The 19,569-nt window shown below is 37.7% G+C and overlaps 1 protein-coding gene across 1 annotated transcript; it reads left to right on the top strand.

The window, feature by feature from the left end:
* Nucleotides 1-1,326: 1,326 nt before the first annotated feature.
* On the top strand, nt 1,327-19,172 carry LOC113815567 (alpha-mannosidase 2; the record flags this gene model as incomplete). Its single annotated transcript, XM_070126277.1, is given in 12 exon segments — nt 1,327-1,512; nt 2,031-2,103; nt 6,510-6,701; nt 6,980-7,146; nt 7,367-7,579; nt 7,746-7,912; nt 8,064-8,197; nt 14,200-14,352; nt 14,469-14,588; nt 14,915-15,022; nt 15,360-15,575; nt 16,197-19,172. Coding segments are annotated over 12 exon segments (1,882 nt in total), but the record flags the coding sequence as incomplete, so codon positions are not given.
* Between the last annotated feature and the right edge of the window lie 397 nt (nt 19,173-19,569).

Raw genomic sequence — 19,569 nt, 5'->3', positions numbered from 1 at the left:
CGATAATGTACACCTTTCAATAATGGTCACCCTTATGTGAGGAATGCTACTTTCTGCTTAACTAAGATTTTGATCTATCTGTCAAAGTAAGTTTCCAGACCTCTCCTTTCTTCAACTATTTTTATTACTAATTATCCTCATTTCACGTCTCTACAATTTTTGTTCTGTTGTGATGAAAATTATGAATGGGCAATTTTTAAAATAAGCACATATATTGACTTCCTAACATTTTATTCTATTGAATTTTGTATATGTAAGTGACAAATATATCTTGTAGAATATGAAATAGGGGTTAAGTCAGTTTTTTTTAAGATATCATGATCTGTTTTAATATTTTTTTGTAGGTTTTATCTTCTGTTAGTCTTATGTGATCATTGATGCTTGATCTTATTCATTCCTGTCCTTTTTTTAAGGTATTAAAAACAGTACAATTATTATTTATTTGCCTTCATTGAGATTTACACATATCTCCCTATTCTAGATGCATTTTTGCAATGAATGGTTTGTAGCTATTGATCTTTCCATGCCATGGATAATTTAAAACACTACATATGTCACAATTATGATTCATTTGCTCAGATATGTTTGATGATTTATTGCTTAATAAAATTACTTCTTACTGTTATAATAGGAGGCAGAACTTTTGTATATGGTATAAGGTATATAATTTGTAAGTTATGTTTAAAAAAGAATCATCCTTGACCTATAAACAACAGAACCCTCAGATTTTATAAATGATCATTGCACTCTCCCTGGGCTTGCAATGCCACTAAGTCTAGACTGAACCACTAAGTAGAGTGCTGCTAAGATCTGGCAGTGGGAGAAAGCCCATAGACAATGATACCATCACAGTAGCTGTAATCAAAAGGTTAAAGTGTAAACTAAGGATTGATTAAGCAACATGGGCCTACTTTGATCATGAAAATACCTGTTTAATTCACTCAGGGCTCTGGAGTCCTCTGATTTACCAAGTTGCTTTTGAGAAGTGATATTGTGGGGCTGAAGGCAGTAAATTTAGATAGAAAGTAATAAAGATGAATCTCAGTTTCAAAAATCCAAACATACTTTAGCACAAACATTAAGAATCAGATCAGAATATCGGTGCATCTTAGTGCATCGGAAGACTCCAAAACATAGAATGAGTTACCAGTTTTTCATTTCCTGAGATTGAACATAAATTGGATATTATTGTTATTTAACAAGTGAGCTAGAGACAGTTATTTAAGTTTATGCTTGCATTTTCTACATCCTTGATATCTAATTGATAAAGAGATTCTTATGTTAATGATCTCTACAGAACTGATTTTTTTTTTCTCTCTTTTTCAGAGCTGCAGAAGTCTTGTACTCCTCAATGCTAGGAAGTCAGAGTGCAGTAAACACACCAATGCCTGAGCTAGCAAACCTCTTGATGTCTCGTTTGGTGGTGGCTCGCAGAAATTTAGCTCTCTTCCAGCATCATGATGGCATTACTGGAACAGCTAAGGATCATGTTGTTGTGGATTATGCAAAGAAGTGAGTATTATTACCCTTGCATAGTCATACAGAGCTCATTAATGACAGCATTTTCAGTCTTTTCTGTCAGTAAATAGTTCTCTTTGATGCTAGTGAATGGAAAAAGAAATGTAATTTGTTCAGTGACAGAAAGTTAGCTTGATACTCATAGCGGATCCAAACAGATGTTAGGAGTGATATATGATATTGAATTTTATTTTTGTAGGTGTTATCAAGAATTTTAAAGATTATCACGCATACTTAAAGATGCATTTGTTTTTGTATATATAATAATACATATATGCAAATGGATATGCACATGCTTTATATATATATATGTATATATATATATATATATATATATATATATATATATATATATATATATATATATATATATATATATATATATATATATGTATGTATATGTATGTGTGTGTGTGTATATATGATAAGGAATATGTACAAATAAATATGCACTTGGAGTATGTTCATCCAGACATGCTTGTTTAATGACCTCTATAACTTTAAATTTTTAGAATGTTGGAGAGTATCCACAATTGCCAACATGTGATTCAGCAGGCAGCACATTATCTTCTTTCATTCGAACAGGTAAGACTTAGCAAGAAGTTTCTTATTGTTGTTATTATTAGTAGTATTTATTATTATTATTATTATTATTATTATTATTATTATTATTATCATTATCATCATTATTTTTTTTTTATTATGTATATGCACAAATACACATATATGTTATGATGATAGCGTAGGTGGTGGTGATGATAATAATGTTTAACACTTTAATATATTAATTTTGTTTTATTTTCAGAATGTAAATATGTCTTGTAATATATAATTAACAGTTATAAATGAATATAATGGTTCTTTAACTTTGATTACTTGCTGGGCAAGGAAAAAACTACACACACACACTCACACTCACAATCACACGCACCCCCCCACACACACACACACACTTCACACACTTCACACACTTCGCACACTTCGCACACTTCACACACACACACACTTCACACACACACACACTTCACACACACACACACACTACACACACACACACACTTCACACACACACACACACACTTCACACACACACACACACTTCACACACACACACACTTCACACACACACACACTTCACACACACACACACACTTCACACACACACACACACACTTCACACACACACACACACTTCACACACACACACACACACTTCACACACACACACACACTTCACACACACACACACACACACTTCACACACACACACACACACACTTCACACACACACACACACTTCACACACACCCACACACTTCACACACACACACACTTCACACACACACACACACACTTCACACACACTTCACACACACTTCACACACACACACTTCACACACACTTCACACACACACACACACTTCACACACACACACACTTCACACACACACACACTTCACACACACACACACACTTCACACATACACACACACCCATACTCCACACACACACATACTCCACACACACACACACGCCACACACACACACACTCCACACACACACTCCACACACACACTCCACACATACACACCACACACACACTCTAAATACACACACACTCCACACAGACACACACCACACACACACTCTAAATACACACACACACCACACACACACACACACACACACACACACACACACACACACACACACATACACACACACACACACACACACACACACACTTCACACATACACACACACACACACACACACACACACACACACGCACACATCACACACACACACACACACACACACACACACACACACACACTCCACACACACACACTCCACACAGACACACACCACACACACACTCTAAATACACACACACACCACACACACACACACTCCACACACACACACACTCCACACACACACACACACACACACACACACACACACACACACACACACACACACACACACACACACACACACACACACACACACACACACACACACACACACACACTCCACACACACACACACACACACTCCACACACACACACACACACACACACACACACACACACACACACACACACACACACACACACACACACACACACACACACTCCACACACACACACACACACACACTCCACACACACACACACACACACACACACACACACACACACACACACACACACACACACACACACACACACACACACACACACACACACACACACACACATACTGCACACACACACACACATACTCCACACACACACACATACTCCATGCACACACACATACTCCACACACACACACATACTCCACACACACACACATACTCCACACACACACACATACTCCATGCACACACACATACTCCATGCACACACCCATACTCCACACACACACATACTCCACACAAACACCCATACTCCACACACACACCCATACTCCACACACACACACACGCCACACACACACTCCACACAGACACACCACACACACACTCCACACACACACACCACACACACACTCTAAATACACACACACTCCACACAGACACACACCACACACACACTCCACACAGACACACACCACACACACACACACACACACACAAACACACATACAAACACACACACACACAAACACACACACACACGCTCTACACACACACACACACGCTCCACACACACACACACGCTCCACACACACACACACGCTCCACACACACACATGCTCCACACACACACACACACACACACACACACACACACACGCTCCACGCACACACACACACATACTCCACACACGCTCCACACACGCTCCACACACGCTCCACACACACATGCTCCACACACACACACACACACACACACACACACACACACACACACACACACACACACACACACACACACACACGCTCCGCACACACACACACACGCTCCACACACACACACACACGCTCCACACACACACACACACACACACACACACACACACACACACACACACACACACACACACACACACACACACACACACACACACACACGCTCTACACACACACACACGCTCCACACACGCTCCACACATACACACAGGCTCCACACACACACACACACACACACGCTGCACACCCACACGCTCCACACACACACGCATGCTCCACACACGCTCCACACACACACGCTCCACACATGCTCCACACACGCTCCACATACACACACACACACGTTCCATACACACACACGCTCCACACACACACACGCTCCACACACACACACGCTCCACACACACACGCGCTCCACACACACACACGCTCCACACACACACACGCTCCACACACACACACGCTCCACACACACACACGCTCCACACACACACACGCTCCACACACACACACACACACACACACACACACACACACACACACACACACACACACACACACTCCACACACACACACACACACACACTCCACACACACACACACACGCTCCACACACACACACGCTCCACACACACACACGCTCCACACACACACACGCTCCACACACACGCGCGCTCCACACACACACATGCACTCCACACACACACACACGCTCCACACACACACACACACACACACACACACACACACACACACACACACACACACACACACACACACACACACACACACACACATACACACACACACACACACACACACACACACACACACACACACACACACACACACACACACACACACTCCACACACACCCTCCACACACACACACTCCACACACACACACACACACACACACACACACACACACACACACACACACACACAAGCTCCACACACACACACACGCTCCACACACGCACACACGTTCCACACACACACACACACGCTCCACACACACGCTCCACACACACGCTCCACACACACACACACAAGCTCCACACACACACACACAAGCTCCACACACACTCCACACACACACACACACACACACACACACACACACACACACACACACACACACACACACACACACACACACACAAGTTCCACACACACACACACACACAAGTTCCACACACACACACACACACAAGTTCCACACACACACACACACACAAGTTCCACACACACACACACACAAGTTCCACACACACACACAAGTTCCACACACACACACACACACACACACACACACACACACACACACACACACACACACACACACACACACACACACACACACACACACACACACTCCACACACACACTCCACACACACACACACACACACACACACACACACACACACACACACACACACACACACACACACACACACATTCCACACACTCCACACACACACACACACACACACACACACACACACACACACACACACACACACACACACACACACACACACTCCACACACACACTCCACACACACACACACACACACACACACACACACACACACACACACACACTCCACACACACACACACACACACACACACACACACACACACACACACACACACACACACACACACACACACACACTCTCTCTCTCTCTCTCTCTCTCTCTCACTCTCTCTCTCTCTCTCTCTCTCTCTCTCTCTCTCTCTCTCTCTCTCTCTCTCTCTCTCTCTCTCTCTCTCTCCCCACACATACACACTTCATACACACACACTCCACACACACACACACTCCACACTCACACACACTCCACACACACACACACACACATGTACACACACACACATGCACACACACACACACACACACACACACACACACACACACACACACACACACACACACACACACACACACACACACACAATAAAAATAGTAAATCCATAATTAAATTAATTAGATAAGAATGCAAAATATTCACATTGTTTTGGTATTGAACATCCACTATTTATTGCATTATTTTCAGCGGAGTTACAATGCCAACGCAGGATCAGTGTACTATGAATTAAGTGAAAAGTTCCTGGAGCACAACAAGCTAGCCTCACACATGATTGTGGCACTAAGAGATGGTTCATCAGTGCCAATAGTCATTTACAACCCACTTGCACAGCGCCGTCAGGAGCTCTTCACAATTAGAACGTCAAGTCCTTATCTGGAAGTAAGCTGGAAGCCAGTTTAAACTTTTTGTTTGGAGACAGATAAAGTTGAGATTATAGTTATGTAAACATTGCCTGAATTTTATCAGTCTGGTCATTTATGCAACTTTTTCTTTTTTGAGTATTAGTTACCAAAAATGACATGATGTTTTCATTTTAAAAGGTAAAATAATCTTTAATAAAAATTTATCTGTATTGTTTGTTCTTAGTTTTGGATTTTTTCCCCCCATAGGATAGCCAGGTATCAAGTAGATAAGTACCATATGAATTACTTTTTCAGATAATTGATAGCAAGGAGAAAACAGTGCCATGTCAGGTGGATCCTGTCTTCCTTAAATCAGAAGTATCGCAGACAATGTTTGACATCACTTTCTTGGTTGATGTACCGGCTGTGTCTCTTATGACATACACTATTAAAGCCAGAGAACCTGGAACTGTTAACCCCAAGTATGTTAACTGTCTCTCTTCTCTTCTCTGCTTTCATCTGTCTCAGTCAGATTTAGTATCTTGCACCTCTTATCTTTTTCACATCAGCTCCTGTATCTCTCCTACCTTGTATTCAAAAGATGCAGCTATTTTCTGTTATTTATCTGAAGTATATGTTTAAATATAAGATGGCAAAAAGCAAAATTTCTGAAGAAGTAATTTGTAAATATTGAATTCGCAGGACAGTCATGTTCTCAGATGTGATTGTACGACACACTGGAGCACCTGCAGTACCAAGTGTCTTCAGCGTAATTGAGGAAAAGGACACCAACCCATTTTCAGTGCAGACAGATCAAGTCGAAGCTACATTTACCAGTAATGGCTTACTCCAGGCTGTGACGACACAAGGACAGACAATTCCAGTCTCTTTGGAATTTGTTAAATATGGAGTCAAGTATGATAATTTGACATGAACACTGACTTGTTGGTACTGAGATACATTGCTAGTAATATGGAAAGCAGGGTCTAGAATTAAATACAAAATAACATTTTTCTAAGATTTTTTGTCTGTAAATTATTGTAGTACTAACTCACATATTTATCATTCTGTGATATCCCAGGAATAATCGGGAGACTAGTGGTGCATACTTGTTCCTGCCAGACAAGGAGGCAGTGCCAGTTGACATAGGTAGGGCTGGTGTTATGCTAGTCAAGGGACCTCTTATGTCAACTGTGTCCATCCAGCTGAAAAATGTCCATCATGTCGTCAAGATTAAGAATTCCCCAGGTATTTAGTTCTTTCTTTTTCTATATGGGGTTTATTTACCCATTTATTCATAATGATTATGTATTGCTTATCTGTAGAATCATAAGTATCAGTTTTATCAGAAACATCAATGTATTAATGTAAATGTGTATGTATTTTCTTTTGTGCTCAGGTGTTGATGGCATTGGACTTGACATCAGTAATCACGTAGACATCACAGCAGAGCACAACTTCGAGTTTGCCATGAGGCTAAACACAGGAATAAAGAATGACAACATATTTTACACAGACTTGAATGGATTCCAGGTTAGTCAAAGATATAAAACATATTTCATATGCAAGGCTATCATTTTGTTTTCACACACTTTTCTTGCACGGAGTTATCTACTACATAGAGAGATAATATGGAGTCTGCGCATGGAAAATAAGCTATTATCATCTAGATCAAGCAAATCAGAAGACAAATATTGGGCATTGGAAAATGGCAAAAAGACTAAAAATGACTTTGCAAAGGGGAGGCACAGAGTCTTTTCACTGCACGCCCAGCCTATGCACCAAACACCTGGGATGTTGGCTACTTACGTAACGGACTGCCTGTATTCGGTACTGTGATTTTAGTGACCGCAAGCGGATCCAATGGGTTAAGATCCATGATCTCTGAGTAAGAAATTCCATGCCCTTTTAGAAGTGAATAGACTACACTATCTCTTTACGAACCTTATAAGCTTTTTCCGTTGTGTATTTTGATGTATAAAATACTGGAAAGTAAGTAAGATTGCACAGGTTACTCTGTAGTATATTCTATACACTGCAAAAATATAATATTCAGTGGAAAATATCTCATTGTTGGCTTGTAATACATTTATGTATATGACGCTCAAAATGCAATTTAGAGGCACAGCCCCAAAAAGGTTACACATGTTCCTATGCCTGTTATATTTAAAGGGAATTTGAGATCTCAAACTGTGCCCAATCGCCTCTACTCTATCATAGCTTTCCATAGCACCCTCGATCATCCCCCTAACCCATTCTGTTGTTTAGGGGTGTTTAAAGGGTCTATAAGGGGTATACGAGTACTCAAACCATATCCATTCTCATTTACTCTGTGATAGCTTTCCATAGCACCCTAGATCACCTCTGTAACCCTTGCTGTTGTTTAGGGGTCTATAAGGGGTATGAAAGTTTTTCCAAAAAAAAATCCAAACACAGTCAATCCCCATCCCCCAAAACAAGGGGGCCAGCCACAGGGCTATATATCAACAACTTTCCTACCGTAGAATCATAAACCATAAACCATAACCAGAGACCTACTTAAGTTCACTATTTCTCAGCAACCACAAGGAGTTGGGGGGAGTTCTTTGGTGCGTTTGGTCTCACACACACACACATACACACACACACACACACACACACACACACACACACACACACACACACACACACACACACACACACACACACACACACACACACACACTAAAACAAACACACACTAAAACAAACACACACACACACTAAAACAAACACACACACACACTAAAACAAACACACACACATATACACACACACACACACACACACACACACACACACACACACACACACACACACACACACACACACACACACACACACACACAAACACACACACAAACACACACATACAAATATAGAGATTCGAGCACTCTAATTTCTTGAAGACTGGCATGCATGTACAGTTGCGGAATTATATTTCAGTACACTTTCTGGGTCCCACTTTTGTACCTCTGGCAACCAGTCGAAGTAAACATAGCGTAAATAGTATTTTTGTGAATGATGCTAAAACTCTAGGTAGTTTGTAACAAAGAGTGTGATTGGTTGAAAGTAAGTAACCAATAAGTGTTTTTTTTTTTTTTTTTTTTTTTTTAACTAATTCAGCCATTTGATCTTTCGATTTCTTCAAATAAGTGATAAAGAACAAAGCATGTAATATTAGTTATCGTCGACTTTGTAGTTGGATATTCTTCAAATGCAATTTCCTGGCATTGTTTGCTTATCCAAATGGCAACATCTATGATGGGGAGGCGGCATTTCCTGCTCCTTACAACATAAGAAGTATCATTTATAGATACATTTTTCTTAAAACATTAAAAAGTTCCATGCTTTGAACATTTATGTATGGTAACTAAATTACCTAAAACTCTGTAAAATCCCTGAGACCTCTGTAAATACCGTTCATACTTGCACCATCTAGTAGCAGCTAATCGACCTAATGGTTTTACTTATCTTTATGCCTAAATCAAACACACATTGAATAATCAGAAACCGTGCTAAATTAGATTTTTCAATACAGAGCATGGACAGAATCACAATTAGGTTATATTGAATATGTAGATTCGTTATCGATGTGCGTGTGTGTGTGTATCGTGTATGGAAATATGAAGTCATGCTTGGTAATGAGTTACGAAAGATGTATAATCAGCTATTATTATGCATTGAATCTTGGCGTTTCTTTAAGGAGTTGCATCCACATTCGAAGAGGTGAGCGAGAAAATGCATGTTTGCTTGTTTCAACTCAAGCAACTATTAGCTGGGTAGCTCCAAGGAGGGTGAATAGTAAAAATCTTAGAACCAACTCCCAATACTTGTGTTGCAGATCTTGTTCATTCTAATGAAATGGGGATTTCTCGGTCAGTTGTTATTGTCATCTATCCATTTTATTTCTATTTGTCAGTGCAATGAAATGCAATATATGCGTAGATGTAGATGATATTAGCATATCAAACCTTTACATCAAATTCTTTCTCTTTATACATTATCCTAGAAGTAATAATTTCCCGGAACAATGTAGAAAATAACACGAAGTCGTATATTTCATCTCTTATGCCAAGAATATTCATCAATTCCTGAATATCCACTTCGCTGAAAAAAATACATATCCGATGGTCTTAGACGTCATAATATCACGAAGAATCCGAGGTCAAAACGAGGCTGCCAAGCTGACACCTTTTTCTGGATGGATGCAAAGAAAGTTGTAATCTGAAATAGGCTGCTTCAATGGGGTGGCATAGCTCAGCGCCCGGCTGCCCCTCTCAGTAGACTCAGCTGTGAATGAGCACTGGTATGCTGACGTCAGCATGCTAGGGTCAAAGTCGGGGCAGAAAGGAACAGGTCACTCTACCGCATCATCCCACGGCTTAGTGAGCAAGTTTCTCTACAAAACATGTCCCTTACGTCCAGTTGGATATGGGACCAACTTTGACTTTTGCCAATGGGGTAAGGGAAAGTCACTTCTCCAACAGTGATATATTCGGAGAGCTGGGCATCTCCCGGACGATGGTGTACAGGCAGATAGGGTGGGACGAGGAGGGCACCCATAACGACCAAAATACACCGGAAATACACGGAAAGCTCCATTGCTGAAGGGAATTAAAGGTGAAAATGTTAGCCCCTTTTCTATATTTCAGAAATCAATTTATTTCAATTTACTATATAGATATTTGTTTATACAGAACAGTGCCCTACACATCATATTTCATGTTCAGATTCTATATCATTATTTACATTTCACAAATGACAGACAAATTATCTATAAAACGGCGAGAAGCGGCCGCGTGACCTGCGATGTTTGGGAGTGGATCTCCCTACATGATGTTAGCGAAACGGGGAAAATGCCTCTTAGACAAATATATCGAATTGTTAGAAAAAAATCCTCCCATCAGTACAATGTTATGCCTTGGCCCTTCCCAGACACAATGAGGATAACTGCCCCATACACACGTCCAGGGCAGTTACGAAGCAGTTCCCTGCCTAACACCACGTGGAAGTCCTTCGATGGCCAAGCAAGGGATGTCGCTCAAACCCAACTAAAAATGTTTGGCCGAATATTGTCAATGTTTGAGAAACGGCTAATGAAGCAACCTCTTGATAGAAATCGAGACGTTACAAGTGAACACGTCACCTCTGTCTCAGGGATTAGACACCGTTTGAATAACAATACATATTTCCTATCATAAACATTGCTATTTGTCTTCCCTTTCTACAGTTATTACCATCTTTAGTAGAAGTATCTCCAAAATTAATAAACATCCCCAATTAGTCGATTCACTAAAGCCCCCATCATCTATGAAAAAATGAAAATAAATAATTATATATATATGTGTGTGTGTGTGTGTCTTAGTTATCAACTACATGGCATGGTGTTTTGTATGAGAAGGGGTTCAAAATGTATATGAAAGATAAAACAAAAGATTCTAACTAAAGCGTTAAATACTGTATAATTGCAGTTCTCTCACACACAATAGATGTTGAGGCCTGGTTAACCCGACCACACTTTTGCATTCAGTTAATATTCTAAAATAATTATAATTGTCTGTTTATTGAATCCGTGCCTAGATCTGATCTATTAGTTCACAATGAAAATGACATATACAAACTTTGATTGTATTTTGTGATAAAAGACAAGAATGTCTTTTTTTCTACACATACACATACACTGTAAACAAGCGTGTATTGACAAAAAGAAGGGAAAAATGTTAAAAATGCATAAACAACAAATAAAAGTAAAGAGCAAGATTAACTGACATTAATCCAAACGATTTTTTTTCTTCTTCAAAATATCAGATATACAATTCGTGTAATGAGAATAGGGTTCTTTGACTTTTGCTATTCACCCTCTTTGGAAACACCTAGCTTGTAGTTGCTGGAGTTGAAACAAGCAAACTTGTATTTTCTTGCTCAACTGAACGCATGTGGATGCGCCTCCTTCTAAAAACGCCAAGACTTACGGAATAATAACAGAAAAAACTATGATCAGATTTTAGCACAAGATAAAGGACATTCTGAATAACCGAAACAAATTAAACATACTGTTTCATAACTCGTCACTAAGCAGTTACTTCGTATTTCCATGGACGCTACACACACACACACACACACACACACACACACACACACACACACACACACACACACACACACACACACACACACACACACACACACACACACACACACACACACACACTCACACACACACACACACACACACACACACACACACACACACACACACACACACACACACACACACACACACACACACACACACACACACACACACACACACACACACAAAATGATGAAGAATCTATACATTCTGTAAAAAAGAATGTAATGTAGCATGATTTCTGTTTGGTTCTGGCAAAGAGGAAAAACATATATCATGTTACTAGATCGTATGGTGCAGCATAAAGCTAAAATCATTGATACTACTTGTGTTGGAAGACTGGGAAAATGCCGCCTCTACACCATAGGTGTTGCCGTTTCGATAAACAAACAATTCGAGGATATCGCATTTGAGGAATATCCAACTACACAATCAACGATAACTAATATTACATGTTTTGTGATCACTTATTTGAAGAAAACGGAAGATTAAATAGCTTACTTAGTTTCAAAAAATATTCATTAATATACTCATTGGTTATTTAAATTCAACCAATCACACTCTTTGTTACAAACTACCTAGGGTTTTAGCATCATTCACAAAAATACTATTTACGCTATGTTTACTTCGATTGGTTGCCAGATGTACAAAAGTGGGACCCAGAAAGTGTACTGAAATATAATTCCGCAACTGTACATTCACATAGCCAAATGCACACATTTACATAGACACATTTGCACAAGATATTGAAAAGCACATACACCAGGGGTCGGCAACCTTTTGAGCATAGTGTGCCAGTTGATAATCAATGCCTTCTTATTCATAACCTTGTGTTTTTTTCTTTTTCTTTCTGTTTTTCTTTCTTTTTTTCTTTCTTTCTTTCTTTTTTCTTTTTTCTTTTCTTTTTTCTTTTTTCCTTTTTTTTCTCCTTCTTCTTCTTCTTCTTCTTCTTCTTCTTCTTCTTCTTCTTCTTCTTCTTCTTCTTCTTCTTCTTCTTCTTCTTCTTCTTCTTCTTCTTCTTCTTCTTCTTCTTCTTCTTCTTCTTCTTCTTCTTCTTCTTCTTCTTCTTCTTCTTCTTCTTCTTCTTCTTCTTCTTCTTCTTCTTCTTCTTCTTCTTCTTCTTCTTCTTCTTCTTCTTCTTCTTCTTCTTCTTCCTTTTTCAGCACTGTAAACCCAAATGTATTTTCCTGCACATACATAACACAAATGTAATATTTGTGTAGCATATAGTATTCTTTGTAACAAAAAATGTATTTGTTTTATAATTTTAGATTTATACTCACCATATTTATATCGGGACACAGTGAGCTTTATATTTTGCAAATGGCTGCATCTAATAAGGATAAATTTCACAAACCCCTTAATCTCCCCCTATTGCCAGATTATCAAGCGGGTGAGGTATGCAAAGCTACCCCTCCAAGCAAACTACTACCCAATTCCGTCTCAAGCTTTCATCCAAGACAAAGACTTCCGCCTCTCTCTTCTATCTGCTCAGCCTCTTGGTGGCGCCTCCTTGCAAAGTGGACAGCTGGAGGTAAGTACCATATATTCTAGTCTTGATTTTTTTTTATTATGGAGATCTATACAGGATAGTAAAGGATGTGCTTCAAATTATATATCTCTTTTTTTTTTCCATCCCATAATAATTAGATCATGATGGACCGTCGCCTGAATCAGGACGACAACCGAGGCCTTGGCCAGGGTGTCCTAGACAATCTTCACACTTCCAACAACTTCCGTCTTTTGGTAGAGCCAAGGATCTCCACTAAGGTTTGCAGCTTCTATGTTTTATCAGCCCATTTAGAACCTAAACATTTTTTCTTTTCTTTTCTTTTATAATGATAATAATGATATATGGCATTGTATTAGAAACAAACAAAAAATTTGACTAGAATGTTGATAGATAGATTGGGAGATAATCATGCAGTTATATGATATTTACCCAGAGATTCAGTAAAAAATTATTGAATGAGTTTATATGACTGAGATTATAGGTCCTGTGAACTTTAATCCAAGTCAAGGACAGTAAATTGGCATTACAAAATGACTTGCTTTGTGTAGTCACTTACAAATTAATGAGGGCAATATTGCTGCAGGAATCTGGTCCAGCTCATGATGGTCCTGCAGCCTTCCCATCACTTGTGGCTCATGCAGCAACCAACACCCTTCTTTATCCGGTCTATTCTCTGATACCGGTGTCCAAGGTGAGAAGCAATCAATATTTTCCTTTTGTGTAACAGGATAAGGTGTATTTGCTATATCATGAAGAGCTCATCTTATAGATACTTTTAATTCTCCCCTTTTATTAATTATAATTAGAATGAGTTTTGGAAAGATGAAGGATATCATGATACTTACAAGTTGAGGATAGGAGTAGAGCATATACACATAATGTTTTGCATGTTTTACTTAAAATTGTAGCTAAAAGTTTGCATAACTAAGAAATATTGAATTTTGTTTTGCTTGGAAATTAATTTATGTCTCAGAATATGACACAAAGTTTACCTACGTTTTATCCCATACATTTTCATTCATCACTAGGTGGGTCCCATGCATTCATCTTGGTCTGTTGGTGGAGAATTGCCTTGCGATGTTCACATGGTCAACTTGCGCACCATGCTAGACCCTCCAAGTACTACAGGTTCTCAAAGAATGCAACATCCTGCAAGCAAGACCACGTCCCTCACATTGCATCGTCTAGGCTTTGACTGTGGTCTGAAATCCCAGGGACTTTCATGCTCTACAAATGGAGGAAAGGTAAAGAGAAACTTGACATATTTTTTTGTTTAATGGGCCCTTTTCTTAGAAAGATAGATGGCATTCACTGAGTGAAGGATCTAGAATATGATGGTCATGTGATTGTGCATGACTAATGAGCAGTTGTTCTTGTCCCATTTAATTATATGATAAAGCTGGACATAGCATAAAGGCATTCTTTGAAAATCAGTGGAATATCATGTTGGAAGATCACCTTTATTATTTGTAAAACACATAATAGGTGTTTTAAAAGTTATGAGATGAACCAACATCATAGCAATATACAGAGTATTAGTATTCACCAAAAAGCTCTGTTCAAGGTGAGCTCCTTGGTTAATTTTCTATTATTCAAGTCTACCCACATTATCCTCATGACAATTGTGAATACCTTTGAGAGATACTCTGTTAAATACCCATAGTAAACACCAGATATACATAATTTCTTAGGCTAAGAAAAAATAATTGAAATACAATAAAAACTTGTATATGTTCTGTATATATTTCATTGCATATTTATAAAGAATTTGTTTACTTAATTAATAGAAAATATGGTTCTTAGTTATGATAAGGAAAATTGAACTTATTTTCCTGGTTACTGAAAAAGACTAATTTACCTTGCAGGTTCGCTTGTCAGAGGTGTTCCCCAACATGTTCAGTGAGCAGGTGCACCAGATGTCGTTATCTATGTTATACGAAGGTGTTGATATGACAAAATCATACACTTTGTCCTTACAGCCCATGGAACTTTATACATTCAGACTTCTTCTTAGCTAGCTAATATGAAACTTTATTTAGCTGTACTGTTCTGTGTGTTGGGCAGCATTGTTATTTTATTCATAAGTTGTTTAAAGTGTTTCTCATCAACTTACATTGACCCTTTTAAATGCTATTTAAGTATTAATGTTTTTATGTTCTTCTGATGTGTGATTTTTCAAGTCTTTAGAATCACAGAAAAAAGTGAAATTCAAAAGTAGAGTATGTAAAACTGCAACACCAATAGGGTGTGAAAATACATTTTTTATTGTAGTTGCTGTAGGAGCTATGCCACACTTGTATGGTTGTATGAATAGTTAGTTACAATCCTTTTTCCTTTTAGGCAGTAATGCTTCTTGGGACCATCAATGTAGAATTGAATTTTAGTTTTTTTGTTGTTTTAATTTATAAAGAATTAGGGAGGAAACTTAAAAAATTTCTTTTTTGACATAAAGAAGAGTTTTTTATTTTGTGCATGGGTGCATGGCCATGGTGTTTACAAGGTCTGATATATGATGTATGTTGTAAAGTAAAAGGAGTATGACAATAATGAAAAGTAAGGTATTTACAGTATTTGCAAGCAGCAGCATTTGGAAAGTGAAGTACTGTGTTTTGGATTTACTTGTTTCTTTCTATGATGAATGAATGGAACAGTACAAACTGCTTTAGAGTGTTATACGTTCATGAAGTTACTACTCAGGAAGAGGACTAGGAATGGATAATGATCATGTCAGCATTACTTAAATGCAGGAGTTCAGATACATAAATCAAAATGCAGGTTTGTTATACTTAACGTTTTAAATGTTTCAAATATTTTAGCTCCAATATTGCCCTCAATATTAGAGTAGCCATCAAAAAGTTTTTAGATAACAGTTACTATAGAAGTGTTGTAGCAGGTGGTGTCTTGTAATCCACTTCTAATAACTGTGAAAACAGGTATGGTAACAGTATCGTAAATATTTCGTAAACTTGGTAGCAAGCTGTAGAGTGCACCTTTTACATAGATTTTTATTATGATTTATTTTTATTATGATTAATTTTTTTTTTTTTTTTTTTTTTTTTTTTTTTTTTTTTTTTTTTTTTTTTTTATTTGCCCTATATTATATGTGATAATGGGGATCTGTATGACATAAGCATTCCTGATACACCCAACACCTGATTTTTATTGGCTTGGTCTGGTCTAAATCCTTCAGAACATGAAATATGGGGCAGGTACATATTTGCATTACCTAAAGCATAATAATCATTGTCTGGCTTCAACATTTTAACTGTGGACAGAAACTCACAGCACTTTTGATCTGCACTTGTGATGATTAACCTTTGTCTGAGTTTTCAATGATTTGAAGTGAGAAATCATAAGAGGCTTTTTGCTATGCAGTTTTAATTCATTTTATTTTAATTTAGAGAATTATTGCCATTATGAATGCAATAAAGGTACATGTCTGTCAAGTGGTTCTCTTTTAAGGGAAATTGTTTTATTTCCAGTTTATTGGAAATAAATTGATGTAAGTGGCCAGAACATCATATTTTTTAATCAATAATGCCATTACATATCATTGGAAATGCTGATGATAACATTTTTTGAAGAACCAATTACTTAATTACTGACCAGTGCTTCTCTTCATAATTGGGTTAGACATTTCTATTTTATGAATTATTGAAAAGACAAACGTGTACTTGTCTTCTTGAAACTGTAGGTAGAGGTTGGATTGTGAGTTTATTCTTAATTTTGGAAGAGGTTGTGTTTGTTATAAAGCACATGATATAGGTTTTATGTTGATAATAAGTATCAGTATATATATATTTGCATAAGTGTGTGTGTGTGTTTGTGTGGTTTTTATGTGAAAAGTTGGCCATAGATTGATTAAGGAAATATTCACTGTTAAAGTATTCTTCTAAATGTATGTTACTTGAAAATTTGGCCAGTTTTCAGTATAGAAACTGTATGGAAGGTTGTGAGAAGGAGGTCTTAAGATTACGTATCCTTATAGAATTTGTGAAAATCACTTTGCAAAAACATTTCAATTTTAATTTATTATTATTGGCTAATAGTACAAGGAAAGTTTATGAAGAAATTTGTATTATAGTCTTAATTTTATGTGTTCTGCATAATCAACATCCTAAGTATTGGAATTTTAGTCATAGTATATGAACTGTGATCTATAAAATAGTAATTACCATTTAAAGTGTTGTTTAACTTTTTAGATTTCATGTAATGAAAATGTGTACATTACACATTTGTGTACTGATAGATATATAATCATAAATACTGTCCCTTACAATTTTTTCTCCATTTATAAATTTTCCTACATTACTAAACATTATTGAGTATGTCTAGAATCAGTAATAGTGAAAAATGTTAGTATATTTTATATATGCATATGTTACCTTCCAGAGTAGCACAATAGAATGTGATAGAGTATGTTAATGAAGAGTTGGTTCTTTGAGTCAAACTTATCAATTCTTGCTTGATAATTTGTGAGATATCAATAGCAGACGTCAATAACAATCAACATAGACAGTAAGATAATTAGTTTTCACTTGTGTGTTAATAAACTGTTTCTCTTCCTTTCCTTTCGTTTCTTATCAAGAGTGATATAATATTTATAGGTTTTTAAATAGGATGATGATAATGTGCACAGTTTGTTTGGAGCTGAAAATAAAATATAGCATTTTTTTTTTTTATGCTGGAGGCTTTGCAGAATATCACTTTGCATTATATGAAAGCAAGAAAAAAACAGTAATTAATAGGACCTTCTTAGTAGCATGTATATACAGGTATTGAATATCACCTTGATATTTACATTACAGATTGTAAATGTCTTGAATAAAAAAAAAAATGTATATATTTTTTTCTGTCCCCTTGTTGTCTCTTCATTTGTTGTTTCTTATTCACCATGCATTTGTTCTTATAAGTCAACACAGAGAAGAACAGACTGAGAAAATTTTACTTTAAGAAATAAAAATGCTTGATATAAAAAATAAGTAAATTTCCACCAAGAGGTGTATATATTAAGAATGTATCATGACCACATTACACTTGAAGAGCTTATGACTTGGTATGGTAACTAGTTCTCGTAAGAGCTGCTCCCTTGTGCACAATGTCAGAGTCAGTACACATTTCAGTAGCACTTTATCCAAACCTCTGCTTAATGGACACCTTGGTGCATGTAATTACAGTCAAATAAAAATCTAAATATTCTGTATATCAGTCTTAGCTCTTCACAGTGAAAGGGAAAGG

Source organism: Penaeus vannamei, chromosome 10 (assembly GCF_042767895.1).
Source record: "Penaeus vannamei isolate JL-2024 chromosome 10, ASM4276789v1, whole genome shotgun sequence".
In the NCBI taxonomy this organism is placed as follows: Eukaryota; Metazoa; Arthropoda; class Malacostraca; order Decapoda; family Penaeidae; genus Penaeus; species Penaeus vannamei.
This window is presented reverse-complemented; position numbering and strand designations above follow the sequence as displayed.